This window comes from Dipteris shenzhenensis, chromosome 29 (assembly GCF_047967505.1).
Source record: "Dipteris shenzhenensis isolate YYH24624 ecotype China chromosome 29, Dip_SZ_1.0, whole genome shotgun sequence".
In the NCBI taxonomy this organism is placed as follows: domain Eukaryota; kingdom Viridiplantae; phylum Streptophyta; class Polypodiopsida; order Gleicheniales; family Dipteridaceae; genus Dipteris; species Dipteris shenzhenensis.
This window is the reverse complement of record NC_141624.1, coordinates 25,306,880-25,318,709: the sequence shown is the minus strand read 5'-3', so window position 1 is coordinate 25,318,709 and position 11,830 is coordinate 25,306,880. Positions and strand designations below refer to the sequence as shown.

Here is an 11,830-nt window from a genome sequence, read left to right as displayed (position 1 = left end):
GACCAGGAGATCGACACAAAGGATATGCATTTTTCCTTGGTCAAGGTGCTATATCATGGTTGTCAAACAAACAGCCAACTATTTCTTTGTCTTTGACTGAAGCAGAATATAGAGCACTCACTATAGGTGCATGTGAAGCTATATGGCTCAGAAGACTATTGTTAGAAACATATTACTTTGATGAGTCAAAGCTAACAACAGATCCTCTGCTGGAAGACTTCTTCCACATCTATCTCAAATAGTGGCATCACTAATGGATTTGCATCTAGGAACTTTTGCTCCTCATCATCATCAAGTTCTGTCCCCATGTTCAGCCTGACAAGTCGCTCTTTCTTCGGTAGGGTTTTACTTGGGATCATTTGCATTTGAAGTTTCTTCTTACCATTCCAGATTGTAATCATAGAAGAACACCAATCCTACTTCACTCTAGTAGCTTTAAACCAAGGCCTACCAAACAACATGGGATAACACACATCTTCTTCCTCCATCTATAGAACTACAAAATTTATGCGGAACACTATGCGCATATATTGATTATGGATTATGCCAATTGGCTGAATTCTCCTTTGATCTTCCATGCAAACTTGAAACGGGGCTAGTAGTCTCAAGCCCTGAAAGTCCCAATCTCGCAAACATGTACTACAATAGGATGTTTACTCCCGAACCTCCATCGAGCAAGAATCCTGTCAAGTTTTGACCCTGGTACTACACTTTTACTGATGGAACCGTATAGTCCACGTCCTCAGAAGTGATTTGGTGTTATGAACTCTCCAGGTGGAAACTTTGGGCGAGGCCACATCAGCCTTTCCCTAACTTTGGGGACCATTTGTAATAAGCGCTTTACTAGGATCTTCACTTTTACCTCTTTTAAGGCCATCAACAGCCCTTTTGTAAAATTCCCATTATAGTAGTTTTATCAAACCACAGGTCTTACATCCATATCCTTCAATGGCACTTCACTGGTTCCGAGAGAGGAGTGGACCCGGCTTCCCGCAATTCTCGTGTAATTGGTCTCTCCTCCTCTTGCTGTTGACCGCAAGCTTGCATCTTCTCAATCTACTTCAAGATTGTCATTCAGACCTCTTCCTGGCCTTTCCACTTCAACCACTTTTCCTTCTTTGGTCACACCTCCACTTCAGCTTCTTGAAATATGCCCTTAGACCATGTTACTGCATACACATTAACAATGCGGTATACAATAGCTTTCCTTGCTTTGTACACGAGCAATCACACTGTTATACTCGCACATGTGAGCTATGGACTTGGTCCGGCATACTGATGTGCCACCACATTTGTCTGTGCTGATGGCTACTCTTGTTGAGGCAGACAACGTCTTGGTGGCCAATGCATAATCTCTAGTCCTCTCTCCATTCTGTGGGCAATCTAGGCCCCTTTTGTGCCCGTTCTCCAAACAATACTTGCAATCTTTGTCGATTCTGAAATTTTTTTAACCCCATGTTGTCTGTGGATTCTGATTTCCTCTCTATCCCAACTACCTCGTTGATTCTAGTTGTTTCTTTGTTGAATCTAGGCCACATTCTGTGCCATCATTGGATCAAGTGCTACTTATTGCGTCCCAAGGTGCCTATTGCGTTGGATTCATCTGAGCATTCGAGTTACCAGCAAAACTCCATTGGGTGATTCTTCGTGCAAATCTGGCACTTTAACTGAGACACTAACTTTGTTGCTCTTAAACTCTTCAGTTTTTCTTCCAACAATTTCTCTACATTGCTTGTTTTATTCTTTGCTTTCTTCTTCTCCTTATTTGTCTCTTTTTTGCTCGATTTCTTCTTGTTATGCTTTCTCTTCTTCTTTGACTTACTATCCTTGTATTTCGAATCACTTTTGGATTCATCACTCCTGAATTCTGTGCTGTCATTTGTATCACTGCTAGATTCATCTGTGTCTGAATCAGATTTACTGTTTAAGTCATCAACCTTGGATCGGCTTTTAAATGATTTGTACCATGGTTTTGCTCTTTTGGTGGCATCCAACAAGCCATTAAAGCCACTCGGGCCTTGGATCCCCAATCCATGGATTACACTATGGATGTCTTTCTAGGATACCTTGTAGAAGTACTCTGCCAACATCTTGGTTGTGGGTCTTTCCACCGCATCTAACCGAGCATTGAGATTCTGAAATTTTTGTGCATAGTCTTCCACCATCAGTTTCTTGTGACGAAGCTCTCACATTTCTCTATGGATATCATTTGGTGTTTTTTTCTTAAGGAACCTGTGTAGGAAAGCTGTCTTCAATTCTTCATAGTCCCTAGATTGTGCTAGGCCATACGGAATGAACCAACTCATCGCCCTGCCACTCAAGGTACCCGCAAATTGTTGTAACTTTTCCAGATCACTGAACATGGTGTTGAAGCCACTTGCCTGGCATGGGGTTTCAAATTGTGCCATGTGGCTATCCACATCATCCTTCTTTGAATCCCTAAAATTTGTGAACTTACACTTCAAGCTTGCTGCATGCAGATTCATTGGGTGGGCTGGTGGGACCGGTGGTACAGGTGGTGGTGGTGGTGGAAGTGGTGGTGAGGTGGTGGTGTTGGTAGAATTGGTGGCATTGGTGGCATTGGCACTACTGGCACTACTAGAACTTTTGGCACTACTGGAACTATGAGCCTTGAGGCCCTATTGGCACTATCGGCACTTGTGATACTACTAGCATTGTCGGCACTTGTCGCAAAAACTAGTTTCACTACTCCTTTTGTAGTTGATTGCAATCCCAAATTTGGTTGAATTATTACATTAAGTTGTGTTTTTTAATTCAATTGGGTTATCATATTCCACGGGGCAATTGGATTCTATTGACTTACTGGGATTATTGGCTGTATTGGATTTAAGAATGTTGTTTGGATTGAACCAGCTTATCGGATCTTTTTGCTTGTCCAAATTAAATGAACTTGCAAAGCTTAATTGTGTAAAATTAAACTCGTAAAATGGATTTAATTATGTATGCGGTCCTGCTAAATCCTCAGGTATTGCATATGTTTGAATTTGTGCTAGCCTCTCCTTATTCCTTTGTTCGGTCGGCTTGGTCCAACACTTCCTAGAGCATAATGGTTATGGCTCCCCCTTGAGTTGTTGCTAGATTCAGATATCATGGGCTAATGTGGGTACTGTTGAATTGTTGATCCTCATCAGATTCTTCTGCTGCTTCTTTGGTTATGGGTTCCAATCCTTCTGCTACTATTGGTGTAAGATTTCCTCGTTCTCAAGTTTCGTGGCTGAATTCTTTTGTTCAATCGCTCCGACTTGAAGCAGGTCATACCAGGTTGGTTTGCCACTGAGCCAATGCCATAGTTCCAATTACAAAAAACAATTCACCCTGCAACCGTTCTTTTGGTAGAGCCGTACCATCATTATCTTGAGATGTCATTAGGACGTTTCCATTCACCCCTGAGGGTTATCCTGCATTTATTACTAGTTCAATGACACATGGGTCTACATCTTGCTCCTAGAAGTAGTGTTGCTGTGATCCCATACGCGAAGCGATGGGTCCTGACTGATCCATGAAATCTGACATGCAGACCGTTGTGTGTTGCTTTCCATTGTAGCCGTATTGTCAATATGCTTCACAGATGCTTCCCCTTCAAACACCATTAAATCTTCTTCAATCTCATAAGCAAAATGATTTCACCACAGAATTGTCCATGTTAGCCCTCATCTTCTACCTACTCATAACCTTAATCTCTTTGGCAACTTCGGTCTTGAAATTGGTAGGGTACATGAACAACAGGATTGCCAGTGTAATGGGGTTCATCTGGAACCTGCAAAAGTGTTCCATACTAACAGTTCTACTACTGTCATCCCTAAAAATTCTAATAGAAACCTCATAAACGTTCTGCAACATTGCATCATATCTTGAATGTGATAATAACATTACAGAATGCATAAAAGATTAGCATTGAAACATAATCTAGAAACTCACATCATTACTGAATTGCAAAGAACAAATCAGTATAGATACAGAAAGAGAAATCCAAAAATGTATTTGCTTACAACAAGAGCAAAATCTTTAATTACAACTCTATCGACACAACATCTCATTCCTATTCTCTATATATCCATGTGTGGGTTTGAAGAGGTACACCCTTGATAGATGGTGACCCTTCATATCTACAAGCACTAACTTTGTAGAAATAATACTAAAATACTATCCATATATTATCGGCATATCAGTAGTAAGATGGTGCGAAGGAGCTTTGAGCTATACTATTTTGTTAAGATGTGAGGCTAAGGAGATTTGAGGTATGATTCTTTTGTGTGAATCATTTTTATGATATTTCATTAGAATGAGAATTAGATTGGTCTTCATTTGCTATTTTCTCATCTTCATTACTAACACTTTTATCCAATATGGCTCTTTGGTAGGCTAGCCATTTGGCTATGCTTGGGGTTGAATTCCCCATAAGCCACAATCGTCGTTTGTTGTTAAAGAATATAGGTTTAATTATTTTCTATTAAATTATAAGAATCCTCTTTTATAATGAATCTATGTTTTCTATAGACTAGGTTACTAAATATATGAGAGAGAGAGAGAGAGAGAGAGAGAGAGAGAGAGAGAGAGAGAGAGAGAGAGAGAGAGAGAGAGAGAGAGAGAGAGAGAGAGTTTGCAACAATTGACATTATCTTTGTTTGCCCTCCTTGGTTCACACATCCTTGGCTTGCACTATCCTTAGTTTACTCCTCCTTGGCTTGCACCTCCCTATCTTAGTCCTGCATATCATGGAACATAGGATAGTACCATAGGCATTTGCCCCTTAGTCTTAATCATTCTCTGCATGTCATCAATGGCATCCTCTAGGATCTCACAATTGATGTTGTCTTGGGAGTGTCTGAGTCATCTAAAAACATGTTTGGATCAGTGATAAGATACACCCTAAGGAGGATAGGCTATGTTGATCTCACTATTCTTATTGTAGAGCTAGTCTAGTTATGTTTTTAGCTGAGCTTTGATGAATTCACTGAAGTTCACAGCCATTGTGAGAAAGACAATGACTAAAGGAGGTGTTAGGGGTTGAGAGAGAGTGAGTGAGTTGGGGTTAGAGCCAGAGAAAGGAGAAAGATATTGAGAGGAGTTGGAGGTGGAGTGAGCTCTAGAAATATGTATGCTCCATGGGTTACATAACATTATCCTTGAAAAAGTGGTAGTTGCTTTATCCATACTCGAGGAAGTCAATGCAGACGCTTTGTTTGAAGTGGTTGAAAATGCTTCATCCACATTCTTCTTTGGACGTGAAAGTTATGGGACTGATGTGCATCAATGAGAAGAAGCTCTTCCTACTCAATAGCATCTGAGAACTATCGAGGAAGTAGTCATAGTAGAGGCATCATCATGTCATACTTGACTTCTGTAGATCTCCATGGTAGTGGAAGCAAATGTGTCATTTGTGTGCTTCTTTGACTTAGTTAAAATATGAATGTTGTGTTGAATATAAACATAATCTACAATGATAAAAGCCATTCCAAATATGGATCCATGCAAAACAATGTACTTCATTAAAACAAGCAATGTAATTTCCCACTATGCTGGACTATCCTAGTTATGGGAGATTGGCATGGAAACCACTTCTATGCAAAATGTAGTGTAGCTATTAATAAGGGCACTAACTGCACAAGGTGTAGCCAACTTGTCCAATATGTAGGTGTAATTGATCAAGTATAGGATGGTCATTGGCCTAAATACATTTGTAGATAGATATATGCTAAAGCTATTTTAAGCTCCATTCTCTGATGATAGGCGTCTTTAGGACATTGAATCACTGAAGGTTTGTCATGGTGGGAAGACCATGGACATCCTTGCTCTTTAGATATTCTCGTACACCTTAGGTTGGGTTCAGACAAGACAGGAACAACTATGCCTCGCTGTGTATAATGTGGGTCTTCTTGGTTGCTGGAGATTGGTATAGGATGATTCCCATAAATGTAATGTGGGTCTTCTTGGTTGCCGGAGATTGGTATAGGATGATTCCCAGCGGTCTAGGTTCAAGACAGGAACAGCTATGCCTCGCTGTGTATAATGTGGGTCTTCTTGGTTGCTGGAGATTGGTATAGGATGATTCCCATAAATGTAATGTGGGTCTTCTTGGTTGTCGGAGATTCCCAGCGGTCTAGGTTCCACATGTGCCAAGTGCACACCTGCGGAATTTTTTATTCGTGTTGTTGGTAGTGCTTGGGCAAAGGGATGGAGCCAAGCGAGAACCTGCTTACCACGGGACAACTCTTCGCCCCGTGTGCATCCTTGGTCTCGACCCTCGCTTAGGTGGCTGAGTCATTACTTGCTCATGCATCTTTGCTCATGCTATGATTGAGACGTTTCTCTCGAGAGGGTACAAGCTCTCGAGGACATGCAACAAGTCTTAAGGCTCTCATGGGTGGGAGTGTTGATCATGGGTTTAGTATGGTTTTGGTCCCTCTTCTCAAGGCAGAGCCTGTTGTCCCGTTCACTCACTAAATCAAGCTTCTCCACCTCCACCTCCACCTCCACCTCCCCCTCCTCTCCCATGCCTCCCTCCTTGTCCACAATCTGGCTCCATGGCCTCGGTGACAATGGCCCCAACAACGCTCCCCTCCAGTTCTCCTTCACTTCTGCGGAGTTGCACAACATGAAATGGACGTTTCCCTCCGCTCCCTCCCAACGTGTTTCCTGCAATTGTGAGTAAGGACCACACTTCTGTCTACCTGATGGTAACACCTTTGAATGCTCTTCTTTGGGTACCAATCAACGCACTTTGCTTCTTCATCTTCTTCGCCTTCACATCTGCTCCAAGCTTGCGTCGATGGGTCAATTAAATTTCCAATTCTCGTAGATTGAAAGGCAAAAGAACATAGAACTGGAAAGAAGATTGCTCCGAAAGGGAGCGTCAAGAGCATTTTTTTCCACAACAATGAAATATAGAGACAGGATGTATAAAACAAGACAACTGATTGTAGGGACTTTGTAGAGTAAAGATATAAAACGTCACAAAATATTCTAGACTTCCAAAACCCCTTGTGGTTGAAGAAACCCGGAAGTGTAAAGCCGCTAAAAGAGCTCAATGTAGAAGTTTCAAAGCCCTAGACGTTATCTCAAAGTTCACTAGATACTGGCATTAAGCTGCCGTTTAGAGGAGGATCCTCGACGCTTCAAACCCCCCAGAAGAGTTCAAGATAGAAGTTTGAAACCCATACATGATAATCTTTAGCTCTATCTTACAAACTTGAATGTAAACTTTGATAAAATTATGCTCTGCACTGTGAGGGGGCACTAGGTGATGCAGTGTATTGCTGATCGCAAATATTCAAGGCTGCAGCAATAATTAGACTTGGTTCAGTTCGCAATAAATACAGCAAAGGATGTTTGCCACCCAACCTACTTTGAAATTGAACCTAGTTTGAAGTGGAAAAACTAATAGTCTGTTTTGCATAAACATGAAAAAGGGTGCAGCTAGGAACTATGATATCACCCTTGTCATCCTGGTTTTGGGCGACAACGCCTCCTTTGGACGGTTCACTTAAATGACCTAGCAGCCAATGATGATTGAACTTACAAGTCCTTCTGTAGCTAATGACCCATATGTGTCATCAAATGAAGAGACACAAGACAGGTTGTTGCATGAGGGATTTTGGAAGGTCTTATAAGATTATAGCTTTTTAAGTCTAGAATTAGGTAGGTAACCCAGGTTGTAGCTTCAAAGGTCGGTCGCATCAGCTACATCACTGTTTTATAAATGTAGAAAACATGTTTGGTCGATGGACTTCCAATAATTTTAAATTTATGCTAGGCTGAGGGACCTTGAGGCTCAAGAGGTTTTGGACTCGCTTCAGTGGCAGAGCGTCAAGGTAGTAGGCTGCTTAGGCAAGATTGGACCACCAACCTAGTTCCAGTCTTGACAGGATAGGAGGGGGTGAGGCGGTGCCTTTTGTTATGGGAGGGATGGCCTCTTCCGAAGTGGGATCCAGGTGAGTGGTTTTGGGCCATTCGTGCAAGGCACCCGGATAAAGTGGAGAAGTTGACCTTTTTCTCATACACGACTCACATAGGCTGATGTTTTTAGTTGGAGGCAACAGCCTCGACCCTTTGAGAGAGCGTCATTGGGTTGAGTAGCAGGTTCCCCGAGATGTTATCTCTTGCTTTTAGTCTTTAGACTGCCGTAGGCCACGGAAGATCTCCTATTTCTTCTAGATGGTGGGGCATGGAGGCTTGCCCATTGCCCTGGCTGGATCAAATGCGAGTGGATGGTAGTTGCCACTGTTGCACGGACAGAGTGTTGGAGACAATCTTGCATTGTCTATGGGGCTGCCACGCAGCTAGGATTTGGATGGTTGCCCTCGGGATTGTGGCCAGCACACCAAGGGTGCAGCGATGGCTGCATGGCTGACGGAGGGGGTTAATGCCTTCTCCTTCATTGATCCAGCCGCTCCAGGCTACACGATCCACAGCCAGAAAGTTTTCAAGATAGAGGCACATGATGCGATGCCTTTGTCACATGCACCGTTGCACTTGGGTGCAATGTGACACACTGGCTACATCGACAAGTGCATTATAGTTCCCTAATAGGAGATTTTGTCGTATGTTGTGACCCCTTTGTGAGCCCTTGTTTAGGGATAGTCAGACACAAGCTACGTAGGTCATCTCTCAACCTTAGGTCAAGTCAGACAGTTAGTCCTTGTTCACTGGTACCCACTGGAGAACAATAGGTTAGTGTTTCCATCTTAGGATTCTAGGTAGGTCTACGTCTCAGCCTAGGATAGGAGCCCTTCTAGGGCCCCTCAGGGCTGGAAGAATGACGAGGAATGGGCTGCCTTTATAGGCTGCCCTGCACCCCTCCCTATGTATGCTTTTATGGGGTAGAGGGCCTTCGAAGCCAGCCCAAGACTAGCCGATTGGCCTTGAACACTTCCAAAGATTGGCCCTGATCAGCCTCAGCTTGTGGCCCTCAGTTCAGCCTTCTTGGAAGGTGTCTATGCAGCACAACAGTGTGGATTTGGACCAGCAAAGGGAGTAAGAAGTACCCAAACCAAGGCCTTGTGCTGGCTGCTCATACGGCTGCAATGGCTGTACTTTTTGTACCTCTTTCTCAAGTGCTCTTTTGGGGGATTCCTCTCTCTTGAAAGTCACTTTCTGAGTCATTTTTTATGGCTGCCCCTCATGGGAAATTGATGCATGAGTGTGCGGTCCGCCATGAGAAGCTGATGCCTGTGTGTACTCACTCTTTCCGTGCTTGTGCTTTCTTGATTTCTTCTTCTTCTTGGCATTTGTTTGCACAATCTGAGCCAAATTTTGAGTCAGCTGAGTCAAAGCAGTCACTGCACTTGCAAGCTGTGCATTCAACATAGTAGCATCATCTGACTCACTGCTAGAACCAGTATCACTGTTGAGCTCAGTTGTAGCTTCATGTGTGGCCTACTCAAAAGGCATTTGTTGTGCTCCTTGCAGTTGTACACTAGCTGGATCATTAAGGCTTTCCTGCCTTCTTCTTTGAGGAGTTCTGGAGCTCTCTTGCTCATGGGTACTCACCATGTTTATGGTTGTAATATTCAGTTGTCAAAAAGTGCAGCAAAGATTTCCTTCCATCAAACTACCGAGGCCCAGGAGGCTATAGAAGCAAAAAGGTCCAGAAAAAGCCACTTTTGCAAATTCGACCAGCAAAAGAAGTGCTTAACTCTGCCCGTTCTACCAAACGCACGAAGGAAAAAGCATATCATTGTGAAGGGGAGGCAGAGGGCGGGCCAAACAGAAGTTGAGGAATCCAAACGGGTGAGGAGTTATGAAGAAAAACGGAATTCAGCTGAAGGAGGCTGAAAAACCAGTCCAAAATCTTAACAAAGGGAGAAGATGAGAGAGAAAACCACACATGTGAAGTTTAGAAGGCCCAGGAAGGTCCGAGAATGGCAAAGGAGCATGTAGAAGGCACTAGAGCCACCTAGAACTCTAGGGGGGCCATTGAAGGTGCATGGCCCTCTAGGGGGCCCATTAAAAATGCCACGTCATCGTTTCCCAACAACCACTCTTTTAATTTCTTAGAATGCCTTTGGGCCTAGGGATTAATTATGCTTATGTGCTAGGCACCATGCCGCGTTTAATTACACATTATTAAGCCCACACTTAGACTTTTAAAACCAAAGTTGTCACAGTCTTGTTGTACATTAAAGTACTTAGAATTTCACCCCCCCGTGACACTGTGTGAGCTCCTGGGAATTACTATTAGTCTTCCGCTGTGCGTACCCTCTGTTGGGTCATTTCTAACACTGCCTTTATAGGCTGCCCTACACCCCTCCCTAGGTATGCTTTTATGGGACAGAGGGCCTTCAAAGACAGCCCAAACGGATTGATGCAGGGCATCGAGAGAAGAGCATCCCCTTCTTTCGTTACACGGTCAGTAATGCCAGGAGATTCCAGCTTAGTAGTAGAGGTTGGAGACCTTTCAGAGTTCCTCATTGGGAGACATTTGATATCACTGCGGATTTGCAGAGGTGCTTGTGGAAGAGACTCTGGAAATCCCACAGGAATAGAAAGATCACTCTTTTCTTTTGGCTTTCTATCCATGGTGGGATTGCAGTGAACCTTTGGAGATCTAGGTTCGGAGCTGACCCTACTTGCTCCCGTTGCCTCTCTGCTTTGGAGACTATTCAACATTGCTTATGGGATTGCAGACAGGTGAGGATGATTTGGATGGGGGTAGCCAGGATTTTTAGTCACTTTGCCCACTCCCCATTCTTTATGACATGGGGCACAGTGGCTTGGCTTTCTCTTACAGGGCCTCAGGAATTCTATGAGAGACTTGACTCCTCTCGGGATGGTATGCTGAAAAGAAATGGCAAGGTAGTAGTACCTAATTAGAATGATCTCAGGCAGAGAGTCATTCAACAGTGCCATGATAGCCCATGTGCGGGACATCCAGGAGTCGAGAAGACATATGATCTTGTGAGACGAGATTTCTTTTGGCCAAAGATGAAAAAGCATATTCATGAATATGTGACATGTTGTTTTTCGTGTCAGGTAAGTAAGGCAGAGCGGGTGAAGCCACCCGGGGCTTTTACAGCCCTTGGAGATACCACTGGGTAGGTGGGAGAGCATTTCTATGGACTTTATCGTAGGTCTGCCTACGACAAAAGGTGGATATGATTCTATCCTTGTGGTGCTTGATCGTCTTACCAAGATGGCTCACTTCATTCCAACTAGAGAGTCTGTTAGTGCCCTGCAAGTGGCGGATTTGTTTATTAGACATATATTTCGTTTGCATGGATTACCCAAATCCATAATGTCAGACAGAGATGTCAAATTTATCGGTCATTTTTGGACTGCTGTGTTTGAGACACTAAGGACTGAGTTGGGAATGAGTAGTGGGGATCATCCAGAAATGGATGGTCAGACGGAAAGAATCAACCAAATTTTAGAGGATATGCTTAGAGCATATGTGTCATTGAGGCAACATACATGGGACAAGTGGTTGCCATTGTTAGAGTTTGCCTACAATGATAGAAAACATTCCTCTTCAGGGTTCAGTCCTTTTGAGCTGAACTATGGTTATAGACCAGCGAATCTAACTATAGTTGGAATACCTCAGAAAGTGCCTAGTGCCGCGAACTTTGTGGTTCAAATGCGGGAGATGCTAGCACTTGCGAGAGCTAACATCCGCCAAGCTATGGATAGAGCTAAGGCGTATGCGGATGAAAACCGATCCGCTAGAGAATTTAAGGAAGGAGAAAAAGTTTTTCTCAGAGTTCCTTCGCACTCTAAGTCTTTGACTGCAGGAGAGTGTGCTAAGTTATCACCTCGATATTGTGGGCCATGGTTAATTCTAAAAAGAATAGGCAAGGTAGCCTGTAAATTAGAA

The 11,830-nt window shown here is 43.3% G+C and overlaps 1 protein-coding gene across 2 annotated transcripts in view; it reads left to right on the top strand.

Annotated features, from left to right (window-relative positions):
* Nucleotides 1-6,319: 6,319 nt before the first annotated feature.
* The window catches only part of LOC147882628 (putative carboxylesterase SOBER1-like), a 48,676-nt gene continuing 43,165 nt past the window's right edge, over nucleotides 6,320-11,830 (top strand). The window contains exon 1 of one of the 2 annotated variants that reach the window (XM_087400657.1): nucleotides 6,320-6,665. In XM_087400657.1, coding sequence (XP_087256783.1) covers nucleotides 6,359-6,665 — 307 coding nt within the window. In that variant the 5' untranslated portion in view covers nucleotides 6,320-6,358. Of the gene's footprint in view, nucleotides 6,670-11,830 lie in introns of both variants that reach the window. The other variant, XM_087400658.1, reaches the window with a different exon arrangement.